The sequence below is a fragment of the Alligator mississippiensis genome, chromosome 2 (assembly GCF_030867095.1).
Source record: "Alligator mississippiensis isolate rAllMis1 chromosome 2, rAllMis1, whole genome shotgun sequence".
In the NCBI taxonomy this organism is placed as follows: Eukaryota; Metazoa; Chordata; order Crocodylia; family Alligatoridae; genus Alligator; species Alligator mississippiensis.
In genome coordinates, this window is record NC_081825.1 from 274,017,566 (window position 1) to 274,043,860 (window position 26,295).

The following is a 26,295-nucleotide window of genomic DNA, read 5'->3' on the forward strand; positions in this document are numbered from 1 at the left end:
CTAACCGGACCCTATCGCGCATCCACAGGTGCATCTCAAGTAGGGCCAAGGAGGTGATCCTCCCCCTCTGTGTGACACTGGTCAGGCCACAGCTGGAGTACTGTGTCCAGTTCTGGGCACCCCACTTCAAGAGGGATGTGGACAACATTGAGAGGGTCCAGAGGAGGGCCACCCGCATGATCCGGGGACAGCAGGGCAGACCCTACAATGAGAGGCTACGGGACCTGAACCTGTTCAGCCTTCACAAGAGAAGGCTGAGGGGGGACCTTGTGGCTGACTATAAATTCACTAGGGGGGACCAGAAAGGTTTGGGGGAGACCTTGTTTCCCCTAGCACCCCCCGGAATAACAAGGAATAAGGGCCACAAGTTGTTGGAAAGTAGGTTTAGATTAGACATCCGTAAGAACTACTTCACAGTTAGGGCGGCTAGGATATGGAACCAACTTCCAAGGGAAGTGGTGCTGGCTCCTACCCTGGGGGTTTTTAAGAAGCAGCTTGATGCCTACCTGGCTGGGGTCATTTGAGCCCAGTTTTCTTCCTGCCCAGGCAGGGGGTTGGACTTGAAAATCTACAAGGTCCCTTCTGACCCTACTTCTATGATTCTATGATTGTTTTTGGAAAGGTGTGGACGGTATGTGAGTACAGTAACTGCTATAGCCAGATTGCCTCCCCCCACCAAAAATGGGAAGGCCCTGCACTGAATGAAAGTTGTCCAAAATAGAAAAACAACTGTCCCCCCCCGCTATAAGCAGGGTCTATAATCAAGGTAACTAACATACTGCAGTTGGCTTGGCTCATCAGGAAGGTTCACAATATTGCTTATGTACTGGTATTCTGTGCTGGCAGGAATTCTTGCTCAGTAAAATTGAAGAGAAGGACATATTTTAGTCACTAGTGCTGTCTTATTAAAGACTTATTGTTTAATAAGAAAGTTGTCAGGACCAGGGATTAAATTAATTTAAAACCAAGTAGGTGCACTAAAGTATTAGCTGAACATAAAAGTTTATCATCACTATAATAATGTTTGCTTTAACCTACTTTAAGTTAAACATTTCAAAAGCATTATACTAGATGTCAAGAAGCAGGAATAGCTTAAACACCATAACAAATGTTTTAGGACTAAGACCAAAAGAAGTTACTGCAAGTATCAAACTATACAAATGTCATTGACCAGTTGCTAACAAACAGGAGAGAGCAAGGAGTACTAGAAATTACATCTTGTAGCTAATAAAAAAAATTTGATTTAACTGGAGATTAGAACAGTCTGAATTGAGGAAAAACTATAGTAATTGTTCTAAAATAACAACACGTATAACACCAACATATCTGTAATGACCCAATTTAAAGCAAAACTCACAAACAGGAAAAACATTACTGTGGGCCCTATTTGTGAGATATGCAATATGTTCAGCACCCAGTGACACCAGTGTTGATGGCATTTGGAACTTCACAGGATTAGTTTAAAAAAAAAATCTTGCTTTATAAAAAAAATTTCATGTTATGAAAAATGGGATAGACTAAGCAAGACGTTAAGCAAAGCAAGGCAAATATATATTCATATATTCAGTCAATAATAAGCTTGAGACAGAAATTAAAGTATTTGGTTTTTACTAAGGCCAAATAGACTACTATGTGTGTTATTTCACTTCCATTAGACTTGCTGTAACTCTTTTATAATCCATATGACAAGTGGCTTAAATTTATGGTACATGTTGCTCAATTCTGAATTAGAGCTGTAGGTGCTTAGCACCAAGTCAGTCGAGATGGGACTTGCAGTTGTTTAGCATCTCTAGGCAAAAAAAAGAAGTCAGTATATAGGCAAATAAACAGATAACTTCAAGTTACTGGCAAGTGGCTGACATACAGTAATAGTCCATGTCCTTAAACTTACTCTGCAGTAAATAAAACCAAAACCATAACAGTTTAGCCCTCAGTAAATAGGACTGAGGTACTACAGTTTGGTTCATTTACTGTAATAAAATAGTGAGCACACAGCTGACTACATCTCAGCTGCTATCCAGCAAGTCAATGCCCCCTTTTAATTTGCCCCAATTTGTTCATTTGTACAGATCCTGACCAGATAAGACAGTCATGCTGAATGCAACTCAATTTATCTTCCTTACAAGGACCTGTAGGCCATACATGCACCATAGGCTATGGGTAACAGGCTGCGTCATGTTACAACCTGACCTAAGCTTGACCTACGTAGCAATGACATAGGTTAAGCATGCACTGAAAACAGCAATTGATAAGGTACATTCACATAACATAAAGGAAGTGGAAAAGAACTGGCATAGCTACAAAGAATAACCATATATGGAAAACTCTGTGTTAAGTATATACTATGGTTAAACTATGCAAACCCCTTGAATCCAAGGCTACATAAGCATTCTTTAATACACATAAGTCTTTTGCTACTGCGTATCCTAATAAAGTTTGAGTTGTGACCAGAATAGTCCTACTGGTCAGTCTAACTCTCAACCCAGTATCCATACTACTGGATATCCCGGGGACAAGAAAACGTGCAAATAAAAAGTGGAGCGGTACATATGGGGGCAACGCATACTGCTCAAAACCGGAGCCTGGTCACCCGGCCTGCTGGCCAGGCTCCAAGTGGCAGGAGACTTGCTGCTGCAGCCCCAGGTGGCCTCCAGGACCCCAGGTAAGGCTGCCAGGTCCAATGCTGGCCCCAGTCACCCCTACCCCACTCAGGGTAACCTGTCACGTGCCAGAGAGTGCATGGCACAGGCGTTTCCTGGAGATAAGTAGCAGTGGCACAAGGTATGCCACTGCTAGTTGTCCCTGGGAAACAAATGTCCACACCTGTGTGGATGCAGTCTTGGTGTACATATTACCATTCTATTTAAAATGAGATGAATGAGTTCTGTCCAAAATGAGCACTTACACCAAAACATTACCACCAAAGCTCTTCTAATGAACTCTGTAACAGGTACGCTCAATACAAGCACATCTTGCTACTGGTTTCTAGAAATCACTAGAAATCCACATCAACTCAGAAGCTCAAAATTTATATAGAAGATCTAGGAAGAAAATAATCTATAGGTATGAGGTATGCTCTTCATGCTCTTTCACAGAATTATAATTCCTAGGCATCTAGGCAGCTCAGAAATCTAAAAACATAATTGCTACACAGATGTTTCAATTGCTCTTGCGGAGATGTTGGTGCCTTCACAATGCCATGGCTAGGGCTCAACTGCTGATGTGCCCCTAGATTCATAGATGTTAGGGTCGGAAGGGACCCCAATAGATCATCGAGTCCGACCCCAAGCATAGGCAGGAAAGAGTGCTGGGTCTAGAAGACCCCAGCTAGATGCATATCCAACCTCCTCTTGAAGACCCCCAGGGTAGGGGAGAGCATCACCTTCCTTGGGAGCCCATTCCAGACCTTGGCCACTCGAACTGTGAAGAAGTTCTTCCTAATGTCCAGTCTAAATCTGCTCTCTGCTAGCTTGTGGCCATTATTTCTTGTAACCCCCGGGGGGCACCTTGGTGAATAAAAACTCACCAATTCCCTTTTGTGCCCCTGTGATGAACTTATAGGCAGCCACAAGGTCGCCTCTCAACCTTCTCTTGCGGAGGCTGAAAAAGGTCTAGGTTCTCTAGTCTCTCCTCGTAGGCCTTGGTCTGCAGGCCCTTAACCATACGAGTGGCCCTTCTCTGGACCCTCTCCAGGTTATCCGCATCCCTCTTGAAGTGCGGTGCCCAGAATTGCACGCAGTACTCCAACTGCGGTCTGACCAGTGCCCGATAGAGGGGAAGTATCACCTCCTTAGATCTATTCGTCATGCATCTGCTGATGCACGATAAAGTGCCACTGGCTTTTCTGATGGCTTCGTCACACTGCCGACTCATGTTCATCTTGGAGTCCACTAGGATTCCAAGATCCCTTTCCACTTCCGTGCCACCCAGCAGGTCATTCCCTAGGCTGTAGGTGTGCTAGACATTTTTCCTCCCTAGGTGCAGCACTTTGCATTTCTCCTTGTTGAACTGCATTCTGTTGTTTTCTGCCCACTTGTCTAGCCTGTCCAGGTCTGCTTGCAGCTGTTCCCTGCCCTCCGGCGTGTCCACTTCTCCCCATAGCTTTGTCTCATCCGCAAACTTGGACAGAGTACATTTCACTCCCACGTCCAAGTCGCTGATGAAGACATTAAAGAGTACTGGTCCAAGGACCGAGCCCTGCAGGACCCCACTGCCCACACCCTTCCAGGTCAAAACCGACCCATCCACCACGACTCTCTGGGTGCGACCCTCTAGCCAATTCGCCACCCACCGGACTGTGTAGTCATCCAAGTCACAGCCTCTTAACTTGTTCACCAGTATGGGGTGGGATACCATATCGAAGGCCTTCCTGAAGTCTAAGTATACGACATCCACCCCTACTCCTGTGTCCAGGCGTTTCGTAACCTGGTCATAAAAAGAGACTAGATTAGTCAGGCACGATCTGCCCGCCACAAACCCGTGCTGGTTTCCCCTCAGTATAATTTGTCCTGCCGGGCTCTCGCAAATGTGAGCATTGATAATTTTTTTCAAAGATTTTGCCAAGGATGGAGGTGAGACTGACTGGCCTATAGTTGCCCGGGTCCTCCTTCCTCCCCTTCTTGAAAATGGGGACCACATTGGCCCTTTTCCAGTCCTCCGGGACTTGGCCTGTGCGCCACAAGCGTTCAAATATTCCTGCCAGTGGCTGTGCAATGACGTCGGCCAGTGCCTTCAGTACCCTCTGATGAAGCTCATCTGGGCCGGCCGACTTAAAGGCATCCAGTTCCTCCAAGTGACTCTGCACCATCTCAGGGTCTATGCATGGTAGTCTGGCGCCTTGCTGCTGCCTCTCTACAGCCCCAGTGAGAGACTTGTCTTGCCCCTCGCTTAGGAACACTGAGGCAAAGAACTCATTGAGGAGTTCAGCCTTGGCCCCCCTGTCTATCACCAATTGTTTCTGCCCATTTAGCACGGGTCCTATTCCTCCCTGGGCCTTCCTTTTACTCCCTATATCTCTAAAAAACAATTTCTTGTTATCCTTTACTTGGGATGCCATCCTCAGCTCCATGGTAGCTTTGGCCTGTCTAACTGCCTCCCTACAAGAGCGAGCAGAGGAGGGATACTCCTGTTTGGTGATCTCTCCCTGTTTCCACTTTTTATGTGCCCCCCCTTTTGGCCTGTAGGCTGCCCTGGATTTCTCTGGTCAGCCAAGGAAGCCTCCAGGCCCCTTTCCCTCTTTTTCCTCGCATCAGGATTGTCTCGCTTTGTGCCCGAAGGATCGTTTCCTTAAGGCACAGCCACCCTCCTTGGGCTCCCATCACTTCAAAACTCCTACTCTGCAGTGTGTCCTTGACTAATCACCTGAGTTCATTGAAATCAGCTTTCCTAAAGTCTAGCACTTTCACCCTACTAGTTACCTAAGCCACTCGATGTCTTATGGTGAATTCTATTATTAGGTGATCACTGTCCCCCAGATGGCTACCGATCTGTAGGTCCCCTACCATGTCATCCCCCGTTGCCAATACCAGATCCAGTATGGCATTCCCCCTAGTGGGACCGTGTACCTCCTGCGTCAGGTGGAGGTCCTGTACACAGGTTAGAAACCTGCATGAATGATGGGACTTTGCCGTCTGCGTCTCCCAGCAGATGTCTGGGTAGTTTAGGTCCCCCATAACTACCGCCTCTTTAGCTTTTATGGTCTCTGAGAGCTGCCTCAGGAGCCCCAAATCTATTTCTTCCCCTTGGTGTGGGGGTCTGTAGCAGACCCCTACCACCAAATCCCTTTCTCCTTGCCCCCCATGTAGCCTAACCCACAATCCTTCTACTTCCTCATCCTTTGATTCTGTCTTGATGAGGGTTGATGTATATTGCTCATTGACATAGAGCGCAACCCCTCCCCCCTTTTTCCCCACCCTGTCCTTTCTGTACAATCTATAACCCATATAACTGATGTGCCCCTGGCACATATTCATTTTAAAAGATGTGATGGGATCTGCTCCCAAATCCCAACAACATCACTTTCTGCAGTGCCACACATGCATGGCAAGAGGCACAACTTTGGGATCGTATTCTAATCATAACATTACTATTTGCCAGTGCAGGTGCAGCCTGGGACCATTATCCTGGGTTCCCCCTGCACCAGCAAGTTGCAAGCCAGGTATTTCCACATGAGGCTGACAATTGGCTGAACATCCAGTTTAAGACCCAGGGACCAGGGGCAACCATCAGCTGACTGTCAAAACCCAGTGCCCAGCAGTTCTAGCTGGACTCCTGGGGATCAGAAGCTCCTGGCACGAGGAGCCAAAAGCCTTCTTCAGTTGGAGACTTTAAAAACTTGCAGGCTTCTCTGCTGGGAGCCTCTGATCGCCTGTTCCTGGCCACGCCGTGGGTTTAAAGTACCCAGCAGGGAAGCCCTTTGCCTTCCCCTCCCCCAAACCCAGCCTTGGGCTAGAACCAATAAGTTATCCCATTTTCAGTCCCAGGGCCAGGACGGACAATTAGTCCCAGCCCTGGGACAGACAATCAGTTGATTATTGGCCTTGGCCACACGATAAAATTTAAGGTGCCATGCAAATGAGCCATAAACACATTTTACATTATATGCAAATCATATTTATGGCTCATGTCCTGTTTTATGGTGCCTTAAAGGGTGCATGTGTACCATCTTTCCCATTTATGCTGCAATTAATATTAACCACAGCATAAACAATGTGTAGAGGGCAGCTATATTATTGGTTTTGGGACTGTACCTCTTTCTACTGAAAACATATAACCGAAATAAAAAGGATGGACACATGTACATGAATGTGTGCACACACATACACTTCTATATTCCAAGTTTCCTCATAACATTTTTTGGAACTAATAATATATTGTGTTGCAGGCTGCAGTTTTTTGGCTGTTCCATATCAAAGTTATGGAGACAAGCCATTCTGTTAAAGCATTTGTGATAGATTAAGATTAAAAAAGATCACATATATGTAACATCTTTTGCTTATTAAGCCCTTTCAGTCCATTTTGGAAATTTTGCTGAAATAAAACAAGGTTTTCTATAATATTCTGATTTAATAAAAATGCTTAAAGGACTAGCAACCAGATCAAAATGCAGTGGTCTGTCTTCCAACTAGCACTCAGCACCTCACACTATTCAACCACAAAGCTTGTAATAAAAAAAGCTTGACTATAAAAAACAGATGAAAGCAAGCATGAAATTTTTCATTCTGCAAACACTGCAAGGCAGCTACTGCTTCATTCACTCAGGGAAGCACTCTGTGCATAAAGACCATTTATTTAAACGTGGTTGCAAAAGAAAAAAAAAAAAGCAAAACCAGTAAAAATGAAAGACATTAACCATACTGTTTCAGGTCTACCACCTGCTTCCTTCAGAAAGGGAACATTTTGCCATTTGTCGATAGGCTCAAATATCTTGAAAAGATGGAAACTGAAACATAAAACTTTCCTTACGTTGTTTTCCTATTTGATCTTTTGTCTCATATGCTCCCCTTAGGGAAGTATGAGAAATACTTCTGAATAATTCATGAGCACCTAGGCAGAAACTACCTTATCCTTTTGAATAAAAAGGTTGGGTATGAGAAACCAATTGAAGTTTTTCTGCAAGCCAGGAGAATCTTAGACTTTAAGAGGCATTTTCCTAGCACAAGGAGATAAAAATTTAGTAACCTACTTCAGTTAACCAAAAATATATTAACACAAAGGTTTAATATAACATTAGCACATTCATCTATCTTTTAATAAACTCTGTGAAAGGGGAAGACCAAGCATTGTGAAAAAAATTAAGGACCGTAATTAAAAGACTATATTTGCAGATACAAAACATTTGTGTTTTAAAACAAAATATTCTGCCATTCATCTGCTAGTTGTTTCTCTGTAAGAGCTCAGGTTCCAAGCACCTAAAATTGATCCAAAAGCATTTTCCAGAAACATTTTACATGATATAGACATTATCAGTTATTACAGGGAAATGATGTAATTAGAACACAGCAGACAGGGGAAAAACTACATTTCAGTTTAGTTAAAGAAATGTGCTCCTGTATTTAGTTAAACACCACATTTTTCTCTCTGACAGTGAAATTCACTCCATGCCCTGTATAAAATCCAAAAACACAGGGATTATGTGGGTATTTAAACAATGAGCAGAATTCAGCCCTTACACCCTAGAAGCAGGATGGCTATTCTAGTCTACGAATTGGAATCACTCTATAGCCCTTCTTTGCAGAGATATTTGGTTCTGTTTGTATGCAGATCCTGTGACCCCTCTTCTGTCAGACTCCTATAAAACTCCTCATGCTGAAACACTAAGTTTTACTGCAGATACCTCCTTACTTTCTGAAGGACAAAGAAGATGCTGAAGCCACATAACGATTTCAATTACGTAACTTTACTACTTAGCACTGTTTATTTGTGTGGAAATGAATTTCATCCCTCAGAGTATTGATAATTTTAGTTACACCTGTTTATGCATCTTTTATTTTAAAAAAATGAAATCCAACTTATCAATATAATGACATGAATGGCATCATCATAGCTCCAATCATTAAAACAATAATAAAGCCTCTTTTAAAGAAAGCAAAACACCTGACTTTTTATGGAATTTGTACATTATCTTTTATTTGCAAATCTCTGTGAACACTTTATATTGCCTTTAAACTGCCACTTACCATGCAAGTTTCCCCAATTAGCACGATAATGTAGGTCCAAATGAAGTGTTATAGATGTAGTATGGAACAAACTGTATTTAAAATGAATGAATTACATCTATACCACATGTGGACAGAAGCATCTATTTAGATGCAGGCATCTTCATTTCTCTACAGCTAAAGCTGAAGATTTAAGCATTTTTTGTTAGAGTGCACAATTCATCTGAACGTGGCAAGACTACAGTTCTGCCTTCTTATTCCTTACTAGATTCGTTTTAATGCAAAGATAGCTAATTAAAACTGCACTTAAGTCAAAAATACCAAAAGAGTAAATATACAAATTACAGACGGCTTAGGAATGGAGTACCACTATATAAATGCAGTAGGACCCCCAAACAACTGCACAGCTAAGGATAAAATGTTTTCCCATTTGGATTAAAAACTTACCAGTCTCTGCATGCTTTTTACATGGGTAGGACTAATCGATAAGGCCTCTTCATACCAGCGTTTGGCTTCATCAATATTTCCACGAAGTTCAGCCACTTGACCTCTCATGTAAAGGACATTATGCGACATTGGAAAGAGGTTAGCTGCTTCCTGGGTACATGCTGTGGCTTCAGCAGGTTTCCCAATTCCTATGTAGACTTCAGCTGTGGGCAGACAGGGTACACATTAATACATTCTCTCTGGTTAATCATAATATGATTTATTATAATAATATTTAGATAATAAGTAGCTTTTCTGTCTATAATATACTTGTGAATTTTTGCCCTGGATGTATAACCCAGCTGAGATATTTTTATAACCAAAAAGTGTCTTATTAAAGGGAAGTACTGGGGACTCAAAGAGGTGAGTGTACATCCTAGTACTTCTCAATGAAAACCATCCTGGGAGAGGAAAATACCAATTAAATTTGACCGTAAAACTTCTATCTTACATTGCCATGATTTTACAAGTTTAAAGCAAAGTGAAGTATCAACTGCTCATGTTCCCAACCACTAAGTAGCAACCGCGATCTAAAAATCTCCTGTTGCATACAGTTAGGAGTTAGACCTTTAAAAAAAGTTGAATGAGCATATTTAAACTAACACGTGTGAAAGGCTTATTCAGCATTCTGATTTGCTGAGAAATAAATAAATTAATGGAGGCTTTCAGTAATTTCACAGAAACATTAAAAACTGCCATTTTAGAAGAGCAACACAATCTAACAAACTGCTGTCGATATCGGTAACTGGCAATCTTGAGAAATAAGGCTGCTGGCAAATGTTTAAAAAACACGTGCTTTACCAGAGCAGCAGCGTGTTACTTCAACCCAGTTCTGTAGCATCTGTAATAGCCGATTCAATCAGCTATTAGATAAAAGCACCAAAAGCCCCACTAAAGCACCTGATCTTTACAGACGCTGCAGAGCCAGACTCAAATAACATGGTCCCTCTTCTGGACATGAGGGCTCAGAGTGGGAATGTGCCAAGTTTAAAGTAAAGCTCCAGAGGTTTTGGGGGTTTTTTTATTTGTTTTTTTAACATCTGCAAGCATCCTAAGGCTAGGGACAGACCTTACCCATAAACCGGTTTAAGTGATTAGAAACTGGTTGAAACCTGTAACAGAACAGATGTTTAGTGCACATAAACCAGGTTGAAAATGACTGAAATCAGTTTGAGATGAACCTGGTTGAATGTAGTATCAGACTTAACTGATTTGGCTCAAAATGGTTTATGCAATGTCTATCCCAGACCCCTTGTTGGTTTAAGATAAACCAGACTCTCCCAGCATCCCAGCGCGCTCTCTGGGCTGGGTGGGGCTCTCTGCTCCACAGCAGGGCTGGCCCCTCCCCTCTGCTCCCTGGCTGGAGCTCCAGCAGAGACTACAGGTACAGAAGGGTCTGCCTGGCTTCCCCCTACCCTATACACCCATTGCTGATTGCTAGAAAGGAGCTATTCTTTTGCTGATTAAGTGATAAACACTTTTATCAACCCCCTGCTTGCTTGCTTGCCTGTCAGTTTGCTGCAGACAGTATAAAGAAGCAGGGAGGGAGACTGAAAAGTTCCGTATCATCATCAGAGGCATGCACTGCACACACGCTGCCCCCCTTGCCTCAGAGTGCTAGCAGGTATCTGGGGTCTGGCAACACTCCCACCCTTTGAGCAGCCAGCGGGGAAAAGCCTGGGATTGTACAGGTAGACCTCCCTAATCAGAGGTCCTGTGGGGCCTGGCCACGCCTTCTCAGCTCAGCTCCTTGCAGAATGGAAGGGAAGGCTGCTCTAGCATCCCCCAGCTTCTAGCCTGAGCCACTGCAGGCATATGCCTGAATTTCCTAAGTTCAGAGAGAATTTCTGTCTGGTTACAAACGAGTTCAGCCTAGCCAGGTTAGGCTAACCTGCAAATATTGAATCAATTCAGGCTCAGGCTTTTGGAATGTATGCCCCTAGCCTAGGTGTCTAAGCTGCTTTGGCTAATTAGAATTAACTAGGTAAGTAATTAACAATAAGTGATAAAAGTATTTTATTTCAATAGTCCTTCAAGGCACTCCTCAACCTTTACATTGTCATTATATTGCTCAATTAGCTCAGTCTTTTCTTTGGAAAAAGAAATGGGCAAACAGGGCACATGGGCTATGCACAGACAATCAAAAAGCCCGAGGTTGAATCTATTCAATCTTTGCAGGTTAGTTTAAGCTACATACACTGAACTGATAAACAAATGAACAGGCATTCACTTTTGATTCTGGAAATGCAGCCACATGCCTGCAGTGGCCCAGGCCAGAAGCTGGGGGGTGCTAGAACATGCCTCCCTGCTTGGCTAGAGCAGACAGCTTTAGGCCAGGGCTGGCTTGCCCACCCTCTACAAACTATGCAAGATTAAATTTAATTATTAAAATTACTTGGCTTTAGTCAGCTTAATGGGATAGGGAGATTACAAGTCTTCAGTTAATGGATACAGGTCATTTACTAATTCTTGTACACATTTTTCTGTTTACTAATTTATAACAAAACTCCACCATATCATCTGGACACCAAACTAACAAATGTGCTAAAAACAATACTGAATAAGAGAGGCCAAGGTTTTTTGTTGTTATTTTAAACAAACAAACCCCACCAAAACAACTTCCCCAGTGGAGCTGGGATAATTATTTTCTTATTCCCTTTCATTTTTTCCCTTTACATAAAAAATGTAAACACCCTGCAATCACTATAGTACCATATTTATGTTGTTGCTCTGTGCCACATAAGTGAATCTAACAGTACTCATTTTGCCAAGGAACAAGTCAAGCTGACTAGAGTTTGATATTAAATCTGATTTCTGAAATTAAATTTTCAGGAATCAGTCATAAGGATGAACTTGATATGCAAGAAAAATTTTAGAAGATCTTGTAAGTTGTTCATTTACAAAGCTGCCTCACAATTTAGAAATGATTATTAGCTATTAATACTGAAAAAGTTGTAATTTTCTGATCTTAAAGGGAATCACAATTTTTTTAAAAAGCACATCATCTGTATAATCATCCTTTATAAAAGAATCTCTTATTTTGAGAGCTGATTTATAAATTGCATAGATGGGGTTGGGGGGGGGGGGGGGGAGGGAGAAAGGGAATGAGGTCAGTCCTGTTCTAATTTCTAAACTTTAAACTGCTTTAAACCCAGATGCATGATTAATCTCTTTCAATGTTTCTATTATTTTTTCACAACTTGGGATATTTGCATTCATTAAAAAGGCCAATCCCTTTTAGAATCTTGCTAAATTCTGGGCCTTGTTTATCTCTGATGACAATAGGTTTGACAATCCAATTATATCTTGTATGAAAAATGTGTTTATCAGTTTTAAAGTCCTTACTTTAATTGGTTGTTCAGCTGCTATGCTAGGGGTAATGGAGACAAACTACTTCCAAGATGAAACTCGATCAGTTTATGAAAGAGATTATGAAATATTACCTATAATGGCTAAAAACTGGACTCAGTAACCCAGGGTACTGCTTACAGTCCTATATAAAATAGAGCCTTGGTAAATTAGAGAGGGTTATAATTCACGTGTGGATATTTTAAGATGTGGACACTGAAGGGAGTTTGTATTGTGAAGGGCAAAACATTAATTGGATTAACTTCTCAATCAGGACAGCCAAGGCTAGACAGAACTGGGTGAGGACACATTTAAGGTTTACAATCATTACCCTATTCCTTGTTATTCTGGGAACTTTATATGTAAAATTTCTTTCTTGGCTTATGACAATACTTCCCCTTTTGTGGTAATAGCATGGATTGCCAAGGGACTGCTGGGATTGAAGTATATTGTTTAACAACAGCTTCAAATTTGAGCCAACAGGAGAGTGAATAGACATAGCATCAGTCAGAGTGGTAGAAATTGGTAGGGCAGAAGCAGAGGTGCTCTCTACAACTGCAGCAGGAATTGTGACTGCATGTGTAGATGTACTAATGCCAGCTGTAATCTCAGATACACTCAGGTACTAATAGTGGTGAAACTTCAGGACCATGCACTGCAACTGCTGGGCAAGTACCCAGAGTAGATTTATACAACTCAGGTTGAGGACCATCTTGCCATGGCTCCACTTTTTTGGTACTGAAGGGCATCTTTAAAATGTGCTCCAGGGTGGGGTGGGGAGTGCTCAATTATAACAGCTCTTGGGAGTCACTCTGATTAAAGTGTCCACAGTATTCAGCATCCAATGCTTCAAAAGCTCATTCAACAAGCTTTAGTTAAAAGCCCCTGCCACCATTTTGAAGCATGGGAACACTGAATACACATGATGCTGAAGCTACTGCAGCATGCTAATTAGTGGAGTCTTCTCTGACATGTTCTAATTAGACTGCATTGGAGTAGGTATTGGGCATGCGTATAGGTAACCCAAGGCAGCTAGATAAAAACAAGCTTGATACATCTACACATGCCACAAAACCCGAGTTAACAGAAAGGAAGCCAGCTATACTGAGAGCGAAGGAAGGCAGCAGGGTTTTAGAACAGAACAGCAATGAAGAAGGAACATAAAAGCCTGAGGGACAAGGAGGTGAAGGCAGGGTTGATTTGCACCTTACAGACTAACATTAGAGGAGTATATAACATAAGCTTTTTTTGAGCTGCAGCTCACTTTATCAGATGCTATGAAAGGACTGCACAGAGCAGTGTATAGACCGAAGAGAGGGATTTGAATACAAAAGGTACAAAGAGAAGGGAGCAGGGCAGTTCTGGAGGCAAACAAGCAAAGCACCCATAGGGACAAAGGGGTCATACAAGCTAATCCAGGTAATGAGAAAAATTCATAGACCTTGTTTCAACCATATTTAACACAATCCAGCATGTGGATGATTTCTTGTTTCACTACTTCCCATTCAAGTCGGAGAAAATGAATAGACTGAAAAATATTAGACAGAAGTCCATAACTGGTTTTGAGACTCATCTTTCACTAGCTCCTGGTAGAATTTGAAGACAATTGTTTTCCTAGTTTGATGGTTGATAGTACAGTATAGAAAGAAAATCCTAAAGGGTTATTTTAAGAGACATACTTTAGAGGGCAGTACTGGTTTGCACCCTTCACTCTTCTTTCTAAAATGATCTCAATAAAAAAAAACACTATGACAAGCCCTGGATTGTATTAAATGAAGGTTCTTTATACCAAGTTATTTCCACTGCCAAGAGTTGCACTGTCTTATCTGTTTTTTTCAGTATTATCAGGTCTCAAGACAAATATTCTTTAATAATGCACACTTTCAAACTGGTGATAAGCAGATAGGAAGAAGATGCATCATTTATACTCCTAGTGACTGACTGAAGAGTCACCTGGCACACCTTTACACACAATCTGATGCTTCCATGAAATACTTGGCTCCTGACTCCTATTGCAAAGTTTGAGGGAAAACAAACATATGTTGGTGCATACTCTAAGAATAGCTGGTGGTTTAGACTGTGACGGGTGTTAAGTTAAAGCTATAATTATTAGCAACCAACATACAGAAATTAACCACCTCCTAAAACACATTTTTAGTTGCTTCCACAATGATTCTAGACTGAAAGACAAGCAGGCAGAAGCTAACTTAAGACACCTCATAGTTCATTTCTTGGACTTATTGTCCGCAGTCAGCTATGGCAGCAATGAGTTTTTAAAGCCTGACAAAAAGAGACAATGGAGCAGCTTCTGGAAATAGTTCTACTGAGGTAAAAGATGCTAAATTAATATTGAATAACAGCTAGGTACTGTTATATAGAACTTGACACGACTAGTAAATAATCCTAAAATTGATTGAACTCTGTTAACAGAATTTTGTAGAACCCTCCCCCACCCCCCAAATTTGCAAACCTAAAGGGACAGATATACTTTGGCAATACACATGTTCTCTCCCCTCACCTCCCCCCACTTTAGAGGACTATTAATAGCTAAATACCAGAAGAGACTGGAAATATATTTGTGAATCGCTACAGATGACACATTCTTAAAATTTTACTAAATACAACAGTTCATTCAAGGCAAATATCTGAAACTAAAATGGAAGAGTTTAATTTTAGCACCCGAGTTCATTCTGATTCACTTCTGCAGTCCACATGCATTTGGACCCATTAGCAACAGAAGGTCTAACTAAAAAGTGAATGGGTTAAATGAATGAAGTCAGCAAGACAAGTTAAAACAAAAAATTCATAAAAGGTTTACATATGTCACTCAATCTGGCAAAAGTTTTGCAAAGAAGAAATTCGGAACCATCAGTCTGAAGGTATCTGAACATCAAGCATGTCCTGTTTCTTTGAACCCCAGTACAGAGAATGCCCTGAATCCCCCGAGACCTTCAAAAATAGATATTAAGTTTTTACTAAGGGTGAGGTTACACATTCCAGTTAGCATGTGCTAATGCTAAGGAATGTCAGACAGTATTGAAAGTTAGCACACACTGGACATGTCTACACGAGACACTATGGAGATGTAGTGTCGGCCGGCACAAACTGCTGCTACTGAGCAGTAGCAAAAAGTGACTTCACAATAGTTTATTGATACTGTGCAGTAGGGTTGGAAACTGTCATAACCCAATGATTTTTAGTGCCTCGGCACGCTGGAATTTTCCCGCCACATGGAGCTTTCTTTGCACGGTAGATTTCTCAGGTGCAGAGAAAAAACCCCGGTGCAAAGAGTTCCTGCCATGCGTATGCAAATTAGTGTCCCACTATTGGTCAATTCTAAATTATTCCTACGTGGCAGCTGGCAATTGGCTCGCTAGCTGAATAAAGGGTCAGAGCAGTTTCCGCCCAAGTTGGAGGACTCCACAACCATCTCGTGGGGAACTCTGAGCGCGCTGTGGAGCCTAGCAAACTCCGCGTGCGTCTTGGAGGAGGACATAGAAGCCTGATCAGCTTCTAGCCACTCCCCGTAATAGTGGAAAATTTGACGTATCCCCCGTGTTCAGCATGCAGAGTCGTACATCGACGACTCATCTCGGTTCGGTGCGAGAAGAGATCTCACTTCTGTTTGTTTGTGTGCAACTGCAACTCAAGCAAGTTTCCTTCCTGCACTGTGACCATCGGCAGTGTAAATAAAGCTTTCTTTGTACAACCAATACGCTTCCGTGCCTAACTCTACTCCGTCATGGAAAAACCCCACCTGACGGTCCGGGCTACTGGCCATAGCCTTAGACCGCCCTCGGTCCCGACAGAAACGACCTGTGCGCTGTTGGGACTGTGCAGTAATGGCAGTTACTGTGCAATCATTTAGTACTTGCTATAGCACTAAAGCAAGTACTAAATGACTGCGCAGTAACAACTGCACAGTCATGCACATGTGTAGAAGGACCCACTGTGAGCAGCTTCATGTTTGGGGTTAATACTTTCCCTAATGTGCACTGCTGTGACCTGTGGCAAGAGGACTGGTAAGCAGGGGTGCAGCTAGCTATGCATGCCCTGCTTCTCAGTTCTGTAGCCACAGTATAGGCTCCAGCACCAGGTCCTACTGGTCCCCATTAGAAGCAGCTTACCCCAGCTGGGTTGGATTGCCCTCCCCCTGGGGGAAGGGCAGAGGGGACAAGGAGCAGCCAAGCAGCCATGGAACAGGCATGGGTGGGCCTTGCAGCTCCTGGAATAAGTAGATTGAGCCTGTGCTGCCTCCACCAGGTCCTTATCCTTCACCACCTCTCCCCCATGGGGAACTGCAAGGTCCACTTACACTCCTTCCCTTGCCCTCCTGTCCCCTCCCTCTTTCCATTTGAGTCCTGCTCTCCTCCCCCTCCTTCCTTATGTTTCCCCCACCCCACTGTTCTCCTTCCACCCTTTCAGCTCCTACTCCCAGCTGTCAGGCAAGGGCTGTGAAATCCAGGGGGACAACTGGTCCATCTGGGAACACTGCCTCTTGTGATGCTGGAGGGCTGCAACGTGGTTGTTTCATCTCTGTGGAACTGCCAGTTCAAGTAATTTGTTCGGGATAGCAGGACTCAGATAATCCTTGCCTAAAGTAGCATAACTTCAAGACATCTACATTATCCATTTATTAATGAACCTGAAGTTGTGATCACTCACATTTTCAGTGCCCTTCAAGTGGCTTAATTCAAATGCGTAACTTTACCCCAAGAATGATATCTCAAGTTCCTCTGCAATAAGTGTTTGCCAGTGTTCATTTCAGTCTTCAGGCATCTCTAAAGTGAGTGACAGCAGAAAGTATCAATTAAGAAGAGCCGTTTTCTGTTCTTTAGCTGGGACAAACTGGAGTGCAAAAAGCAGCAACATCTGATAAAAAATTCTACTGTTTAATCTTTGAGATAACTCCCTGGTGAGTTTCTACTTCTTCCATGTACTGAAGGTCTCAATAGCAAGGCCCCTGAAATTCAGAACTAAATCTATGCTACAATGGCTGTATCTACATGTGTATATTAATACAATGCAATAAACTGCAGTAGAGTTTATTGTTCCTGGGTACTGCATTTACATGTGCCCAGGACCGCAGCACATTTCCATCCCAAAGTAAAATTAACTCAAATTTAGTAAAATACAGTATTGATTTCTTACGTTACGTGGTAAGATAGACTGAGTATCTTCTTTATGCTGGAGAAGGTCAGGGCCTGAATGTATTTTATTGGCAAAACTACAGGCCCTGCAAAAAATGATACCAAACAGAACACAAATTGGTGCCACCCTGGGTGCCTATTGAAAATCTAAGCCTGCTTTCTTTTGGCTGTTGTATTGTGTTTCTTAAGAGCCTTTAATGGTTAAAACAAAAGTAAAGTGCCTCCTGTGTTTTTCGATTTGCATTGGTGCTTGACAGTACCATAAGTGTGTGCATTTTGTTAGTGTATTATTAACATGCACTGTAATGGAACAGCACAATGGAGGTCACTAGGAGATCATCAGCACGTGTAATTTCATTTTAAACTTAGGTTTATATTATCAGTTAAATAACAAAATAATAATCAGACTGGGGGAAGGGTTTTCCTTTTCTGTTTTTGCATTAAAAATTAACTCAATGTAATCTCCTTCTTGGTCCCTTTGTTCCTATGTTACAGAGACCATTGTCATGTTGTTTTACTTCTAGGCAATATCGTTGATAAATTTAGAAGAGAAACACCTCAGTGGTCCCAATATCTTCAGGGCAAAACATGGTTTAAAATCCTCAGATGGTACCTCATGGAGTGTGTGATATGTTTATGGTGTAAACTACAGTCTACAATGTGTATTACCAAATTTAAAAAAAGGTACTGAAGTACAGTTTGTAGGACGTGCCATTGGAGTTGTGTAGAATGGCTACCATAGACAATATTTACAATTACTACCCTGCTGAGGAATTTGTTAGTTTCCTGGGGCCTAACAGGGCTGTACATGTAAGTGCCAAGATGTTTACTGTGGAACTAATTAGTCTATTCCATATTAAACATCTCATGTAGACGCATCCAATATGCTGCAGTAGGAAAGGTAACTGGATGCTTGAGAGAAGTAACAAATATGACTAAACCATTATACTGACTAGGGCCTTGAGGTGCTGAATTAGCTAACATTTATAAACAAGGGGATAAATTGGAAAGATCTCGAGATAGGAGTCCCTCTCAGGAAAAGGTTTTCCTACAAATTCTCCCCTATCATTTATTCGTGCTCCAGGTTATATCCTTCCCTTCCATACACTAGAAGAGCAACTTCTTCCTCATTTTTCCCCCACTAGGTGGCTCTAGCCTCCCCAGTTGTTTCTTCCTTAGTTCTTCAAGTATCTATATTCAACAGGCAGGAATATGGCCCACAAGCAGTTTTGCTTACTATTACAGAACTTACAAGAGAAGGAAACAGACTGTACACTTGTGCAGTAGCAGATTCAGGAACAGGGCAAGACACTTGTGCAGTAGCAGATTCAGGAATAGGGCAAGGTGGGGTCCAGCCCCTTGACTTAGGCTGTGCCATGTACGCACAAAGGCTGATCTCACTGCTTGCTCAGGGTGGGCTCCTGGTGGAGCTAATTCCACTTGAGCACTAGGCTCCAAAACAAATCTGCTGACTAGGGCAGGGTCTGGTCAGACCCCCTGCTTTTGTGGCTCCAGAGCCCTAGGAATGAGTGTTGCTGCTGTTTGCCCTTTCCTTTCCCCAGTGAATTTAGTGACAGGGGGACAGGAGGGAATGAGCAGCTGTGGCCACATTCATCTGTTGCGCTCCAGAGCTATACAAAAACAGGGGCTCCAAACAGATCCTGCAAGGAGAACCTCTGGATCTGCTCCTGCACCTGTGTCCTTAAAGGAGAGGAAGGAAACTAGGTGAAACTGTAGGTTGTCAGGAAGTGACCAAGCTCACATTACAAGCTTCTCCTTCTGCTGGCATAAATGATCAAAGTGATCCACCAAGTTGGGGGCAGAAATGCAATATTCATATCACCCCCTGTGAACAAGTCACTTGTTCTTACTAGTAAAGATCAAATGAAGGCAGAAGGGTTAAGCTTCAGCAGGACAAATTAAAAATGTATATTAATAAAAGTTAATTGTAAGAGGAATTAAACAATACAGTGAACTGCCAAGGGAGGCCAGCAGTGGAGACTGTCAAAGCTTAGCCCGACATCCATCTGCTTAGGGTGGCTTATGAATATTTAAATTAATGCTGCCATGATGCAGGTGAGGTGACCTACAGGGGCTTCCTACTTCATTTCCTGTGTTTCCTTAGAAGAAAAAGAAAAGCTGCTTTTCTGAGCATTTGTTATTAGTGGGAACACAAAACACACTTCATCTAAATGAAGTAACATATTTATCACTAGCAAAACTAGTCTTGGTCTCTTTCTTTCCTTTTTTTTTCCCAAATAGATGAATTAGATGGAACATTGATAAAATTAACAATTCAAACAAGTCAAATGAAACATGATAAAAAGATATAGCAATACTAAATACAGACAGAATTACTTCTCAATGACAAGAACTCCTTGAGGAGCAGAATTCCAACATTTAGGGGAAAAAGTTATACTAAACGCATGCCAATGGACAATAGAATGGCTTAAGTAATAAAGTATCTTAGAGAGACCTTTGATATATTGTCATCCTTACTGTATGACTAATACTAAAAGGTATACAGTATATAGAAAAAAACATAAGCCAACATAATGATACTGAAAACAGCAATGGCTTAATGACTGCCATAGCTCTGTTTAACTTGATTGAGATCTGTACATTAAAAACAGCAGGTTTTCTACGTGCTTTAAAAATATTGATGAGGACCTTGTTTTTACATACTGTACATTGTTATGCAGCATCTACCAGTGAAGCCCTCTAGTTCCGACTCTGGTATGCTGCAGCAGGCAACACTTTTGTATCATCTCTCCAAGATTTTTACCATTGAGGAAAATGTTACTGAACATCCCACCTATCATTGCGTGACACAACAGGCAAGTCAAGGAAGCCCACTATTATTTTTGTATTAGGTAGGTGGACCTACAGGCAGAATGTTTATTAATGTCGCTTTTTCTAGCTAGGTTATCTTATGTTTCTATAAGTAGTTTTACCCTTCCAATGGAACAAAGTATTCTACCTTTCACACTAGGTAGTATCTAAAACTTCCCAAGAAGCTAGGAGTGCTACTGTTTCATTGTTCTGAGTAAGGTATGACCCAGCAGATAAAAAATGCATACAAAACTGCTGCCTTACCTTATACATACAAATGCTCCACCAACTCCTCAACTGACCCCACTCCCAAGATACAAAGTTTTCCTTCAATTTAAAAATGAATTGAAATCACTAAAAAATTTTATATACTCACTTGATTATATGTAACAAGAAGAAAGTATACCCACTGAAACTGATTTGCCATGCTAGGTATAATAAAACTTTACCAGTTAGCCAACTGGCCAAATACCCATGCTTCACAGTGCTGGTCTAGAGGCCTAGTCCAGATTTTGGGCCAAGGGTTTTGCTTGCTTTGTGGGCTCTATCTACCTTCATGGTAGATGCAGAAAAGAACATAAAGAAAATGTTCAACTTTTAAATTTACAGCTGAACACCGCATGCAATGTTCACAAAGCTACTTCAAACAGATGCCTTTCAGGTCCAATCTATACTCACTCATGTGAAAACAGCAGCTTTAATAAGTATTGTTCTGACACCCTTGTAGTTGAAATACTTTTATACACTAGAATTACCCAAGCTTATGGCACAGGGGAAAAGCAGAAGGAACATGTACATTTCCCTTTTAAAAATAAAAGTCGTCTTCTTAAAATTATAGAATCAGAACCATAGAACCAGAAGGGACCTGTAAGATCATCAAGTCCGGTTCTGTGCCGTGGGCAAGAAGTTATTGGGCTCAGACAAGCTCAACAAGGCACCTGTCCAGCCTCATCTTGAGCACCTCTTTTAGAAGTGTTCCAGATTCTGGTGAACTTTACAGAGAAAAAGTTTTTCTTAGGTCTAGTCTGAATTTACCCTCTATTAATTTATGCCTATTGGTGCCTTCCTGAAGAGTTGCTCCCTTAGTACTTGATGTTCACCCATGACATACTTGCAGGCGGCTATCAAGTCACCTCAGCCTTCTCTTACTCAGACTGAACAAACCCAGTTCCCATAGTCTCTCCTTATAGGGCCTATCCTCCATGCCCTTAATCATATGGATGACCCTTCTTTGTACCCTCTTAAGCTTATCCACATCCTTCTTGAAGTGTGGTGCCCAGAAGTGGACACAGTACTCCAGCTGAGGTCTCACCAATGCTGAAGAGAGAGGGAGGAGTACCTCTTCTTTTAGCATGTGAACCCAACTAATGCAGTTGAGAAGAAAAAAAAATTGCTTTATATATTTTATCCCTTTTTCCAAGCAATAGGAACGATACAGAATTTATATTTTTAAGTTCATCAAATTGCTACGCTTTGGATTTAATATTAGGACCTCATGACTATTAAACATTCCTTTGTTGCCTAAAGTTTTGTTAAGAAGTTCCACAAAAATATTGCAAAATATTCAAGGATAACTATGTCAAATGAGGTATTTTATAAATCTGTAACAGACTGTATTAAGTTATGGTGAGAAAATGCATCAACTTTTGGATAAGATTATAAAATTAAATGCTAAATGCCATCCTCACTGACCTGTTTCATAAATTAAAATAAGGTTCCTGTTTTTAACTGAACCAGGATACCACATTCTGAATGCATCTTTAGAAGCTCAAATTTCAGCTGACAAACAGTAATAGATTCTAATCTGCTGAATGAAAATAAGTACATATTCCTATGATTGCATAGGCTAGTGAGGACAAAAGAGTTAGTTTACAGTACCTGCATGGAGCCAGATTTGAGCCAGAGTCATCCAAGGATGCAGAGGACCTTGTTTAGGAGCACTACTCTGCAAAGATGAAGCAACCTCAGACAGTGCCTGTTCCACTCTGGAGGCTGCTATTGATGTTGCATGGACTGAACCTGGAGAAGTAATTAAAACACAAACAAACAAAGTCACATCAGTTGGGAAGGGAAAGTGGGGAGCAGGGGAAAATGTTCACACATGCTGTGTTAAATACTTTGTCTTAACCCTTTCCATAACAGAGGCTTTAAGAAGCAGCTAACCTGGATTTAAACTTGTATTTTTAAGTCAGTCTCTTTCTGATCTATATTTATACATACATACATACATAAATATATACACATATATATACACACACACACACACACACACACACACTAGTGTGAATGAATCTACACTAAAAATCATGTTACAGTCTTGGCAGCTGTGTGACATATTTGGGTAACTACTATGAACGCTAAAAATTTAATTTAACATTCCAGTTATGACAGTGTAAATGATCCAGAAACTGATCATGATGGCATTATATGCTGCAACCTTCAGTTTCCTGCATGCACTTTAATGTTAGTAATTGCTGTGTCTTTTCATAGAGTGCAATTAGATTACTATTTTCAGGCTAATAACAAAAGTACAAGATAGATAGAATTAAAACATACAAAGGTGTCCTTGCATAGATACACAAAAACTATGCTGGATGCAAACTTTAGCTAATCAACAATGTTGAATTAAAATGTTTGACAGCCAAATAATTCCTTTCAGGAAGACTATCCTAAATACTTGCCTGTTCTGTGCTGTGCATCTCAAAAACAAACATTTACAATGGGTATTAAACTCCCATCTGCAAATATTATCCCCCTTACGCTACAAAAAAAGCGGGTTTTCTACAGGTACAGTATGCAGGATGACATAATTATAAATTAAAACAATGCACTAGATATTAAATGGATATAATTTTTAGCCTTGATTGTTTTTTGATGTGGGCCATAAGCATTTTAAATCCCAACTCCCCATATACTTTTAAAATATCTGTAAACAAACCACAATTTTCTCTGATAATTTCAAACCCACATGGGTTTGAATAAACAGCATTTTATATTAGTTATGCACAACAGGAAAATAGATGTTACTATGCAGGGTCAACAGGAGATCTGCTTTGACCAGTCTGCTGACACTGGCCAGGTCTACATGTTTTGAAAGAAAAGTTGTAGGAACTTCACAATGGGCTGATACAGGATGATTTGTCCCCTCCCACAATAGGTAACACTTTGATTTCTACTACTTAGATACTGATTTAAAGCATAAAGCTTAATGGAATTCATAAAACTTAAATTTCCTCTGAACACTGATAAATCTGATTTTTTTTCCTAAGCATTTTTAATCAATATGGAACTCCCATATAAAATGTACATCCAGGCATGACAAAACAAAGTAGCAGCCTGGAAATAGGTGAGGGATCTAAACCTATCATGCAGCTGGGCTGAATACACAAGAAAGCAGCAGCTAGATCTATGGGCGTGTCTTTTTTGCCAGCTGGAAGACAGAAAAGCCTCTGGGAACTATGGCCAGCATTGTTCAGCTGAGTTTTACTTTGTATTTTATTTGTCCTTTTGAACAACTGTGCCCTGAGAGGTTGTGCTTTGTGTTCCCTTCCTGACTGGTGAAACAGCTTTCTAGGGTTGAACATTTACAAAAGCTTTTATTCATCACGTCCATCTGGCTCATATTCTCAATGACTATAAAAGAGAAGGGTATGGAAGGCCAGTTACAAGAAGTCTTCAAGGAAAAAAAATAAAAGTGGAATATTCCAAGAAAAATATCATGCCACAGACATTAATCATACTAGCTCTAGTTATGCATCTTTTCTTCTTTTCTCAACTTGAAAGCCAGCTGGAAGACAGAGCTCCTATATATATAGGAGCTCAAATGCAACCTGTTTACCATTAAATGGCAGTTGACACCTTGCTCTCAGAAGGACTAGCAAGGACAAGTTGTAACCAGTCAACAAAGAAGTTGACTTTATGGAAGGGGACGTTGTAGAACATTCTCCAAACGTTCCCCTCTATTAAGCCAAACATTAATTGGGGCAGAGGCCAGGTGTGGATCACAACGGGAATCATTTAATGTACTTCAAGTCAATTTTAAAAATTTTTATGGAAATGTTTTGGTGCCTGATAAATAGCCCACAATTTTACTCCACTTAGGAAATGTACTATTGAGACCAAGTCTGAAGTCACGTAAAATCCCGAAGGTATTGTCCCTATAATTCTATAAATAAGTAATCCATGCAACACAGCAGTAGCCTAGCATAGAAATTTGTTTGAACAGCAGACAATACTAGGTAAAATACTAGGTTTTTACCAAGTAAAAACAGGGTAGTTTATCAGAATCCTGTTACACAGGTCTCTGAAGATGAACTTCTACCCCAGAAGTTCTACTTTAAATTCTTAGCTGCACCTTTAATTTTATTTCTAATAATCTTTATCTTAAAAGAGGGCAAATCACACAATTTAAAAACAATTATGAACAAAAATAGTATAGTTTATAATGAAAACTTTCCTTAAGAGTATTTTAGTATTTCTATCCTTTAAATAAAATATGCAAATATTATACAAAACAGCAGTTTGTGAGTATCCAATTAAACCAATAATAAAAAAAAGTTTGCCTCCTCTTATTTTACTGCACTAATACATCTCTCAAACAATAAATATTCTAAATTAATTGGGGTTTTAACAATTGAGATTAAACAGTAGCCTCTTAATGTTACTTAACCAGCTCAGATCATTTCAGTTTAGAACTAGTCACAATTTCTAGCATTCATATTAATCAGCAATGAAATGCATGCAACCCAAAATTCCCTTACCATCCTGTGCTAATCGTGACCTGTGACCAAATTCTTCCAAAATCATCTGCACTAACATTGATTTTTTGAAAGTTTAAGGCATAGTAGGATGAAAAGACACTCAATGGAATTTGAGCACCTTATTCCAGTAAACTCCTCTTGAGTTTTTTCAGTCCTCTCTGCTTCAATCTGTTCAAAGACTTTAAAGCTCTCAAACAATGTGGGAGTGCTGACATTTTCTCTTTCCTGTTCAAATATCAAGTACATAACCCACATGTCACCCTTACCCGATCTTCCCCCAAACTCTGATCCAGAATACCTTGTGCTTCTCTAGTTTCACCACAACTAGTTTGTATTTGGTCCATTTCTTGCTGTGCTGGTTACACGGCATGCTGTCAGTTTCTTTGATCAGTTTCTAGATAACCAATTATTACTTGGAACAATTAATTAACTTGGAATCTTTTGAGTTCTCCAGGCACCCCTCATGACAGGAGGCATGACTGTGGGATCCAGCATCGGATCCAATTATACCTTATTGCCAGTGCAGGGGAAACCTGGGATTGCTATCCTGAGCTCCTTATGCACCAGGAAGTAGCAAACTGCTGCAGCTGCAAGTCCCACACCTGAGGGGCTCACAGCCATGGCACTGCTCCATGTGTTGCCATAGCAAGGAGCTGTGCAGCTGATGGGACTCATTGCTCCAACAAGCCCCTACCCATTGCTGTGGCTGGGAGCCCTGCAGCTGATGGAGCTCCCAGGCACAGAGGTATCCTTGCTACACATTCAAATTAAAGCTAGATAGAAACCATCTATAAAGTTCTTACACATTTTCAAGTTCTAACTTTATACCTGGATGAACATTTTTATGGTGTGATAGTTACTCTGCGCATATAGCCATTCTAACTGCACAATTAATCAGTTAATTGTATAATACATGGGTAGAGGGAGCCAAATGTGGAAGCAGGGATTTTTGTGGGTCATATTTATTAGACTGTCTGTATCAGTACCAGAAGCTTGTCTATATCCCTCCCAATTATACAGTCTGTCTAATAAATAGCAAACAATCACCCACACAAATTCCTG

General features: G+C 41.1%; 1 protein-coding gene across 2 annotated transcripts in view; it reads right to left on the reverse strand.

Moving 5' to 3' along the window:
• TTC7B (tetratricopeptide repeat domain 7B) overlaps positions 1 to 26,295 on the reverse strand; it is a 266,729-nt gene that overhangs the window by 55,652 nt on the left and 184,782 nt on the right. For both annotated transcript variants that reach the window (XM_059723173.1, XM_006271821.4), the window contains 2 exons: positions 22,352 to 22,492; positions 9,105 to 9,307 (listed from right to left, as the gene is read on the reverse strand). In XM_059723173.1, the coding sequence (XP_059579156.1) occupies positions 9,105 to 9,307; positions 22,352 to 22,492 (344 nt within the window). The remainder of the gene's footprint in view (positions 1 to 9,104; positions 9,308 to 22,351; positions 22,493 to 26,295) is intronic.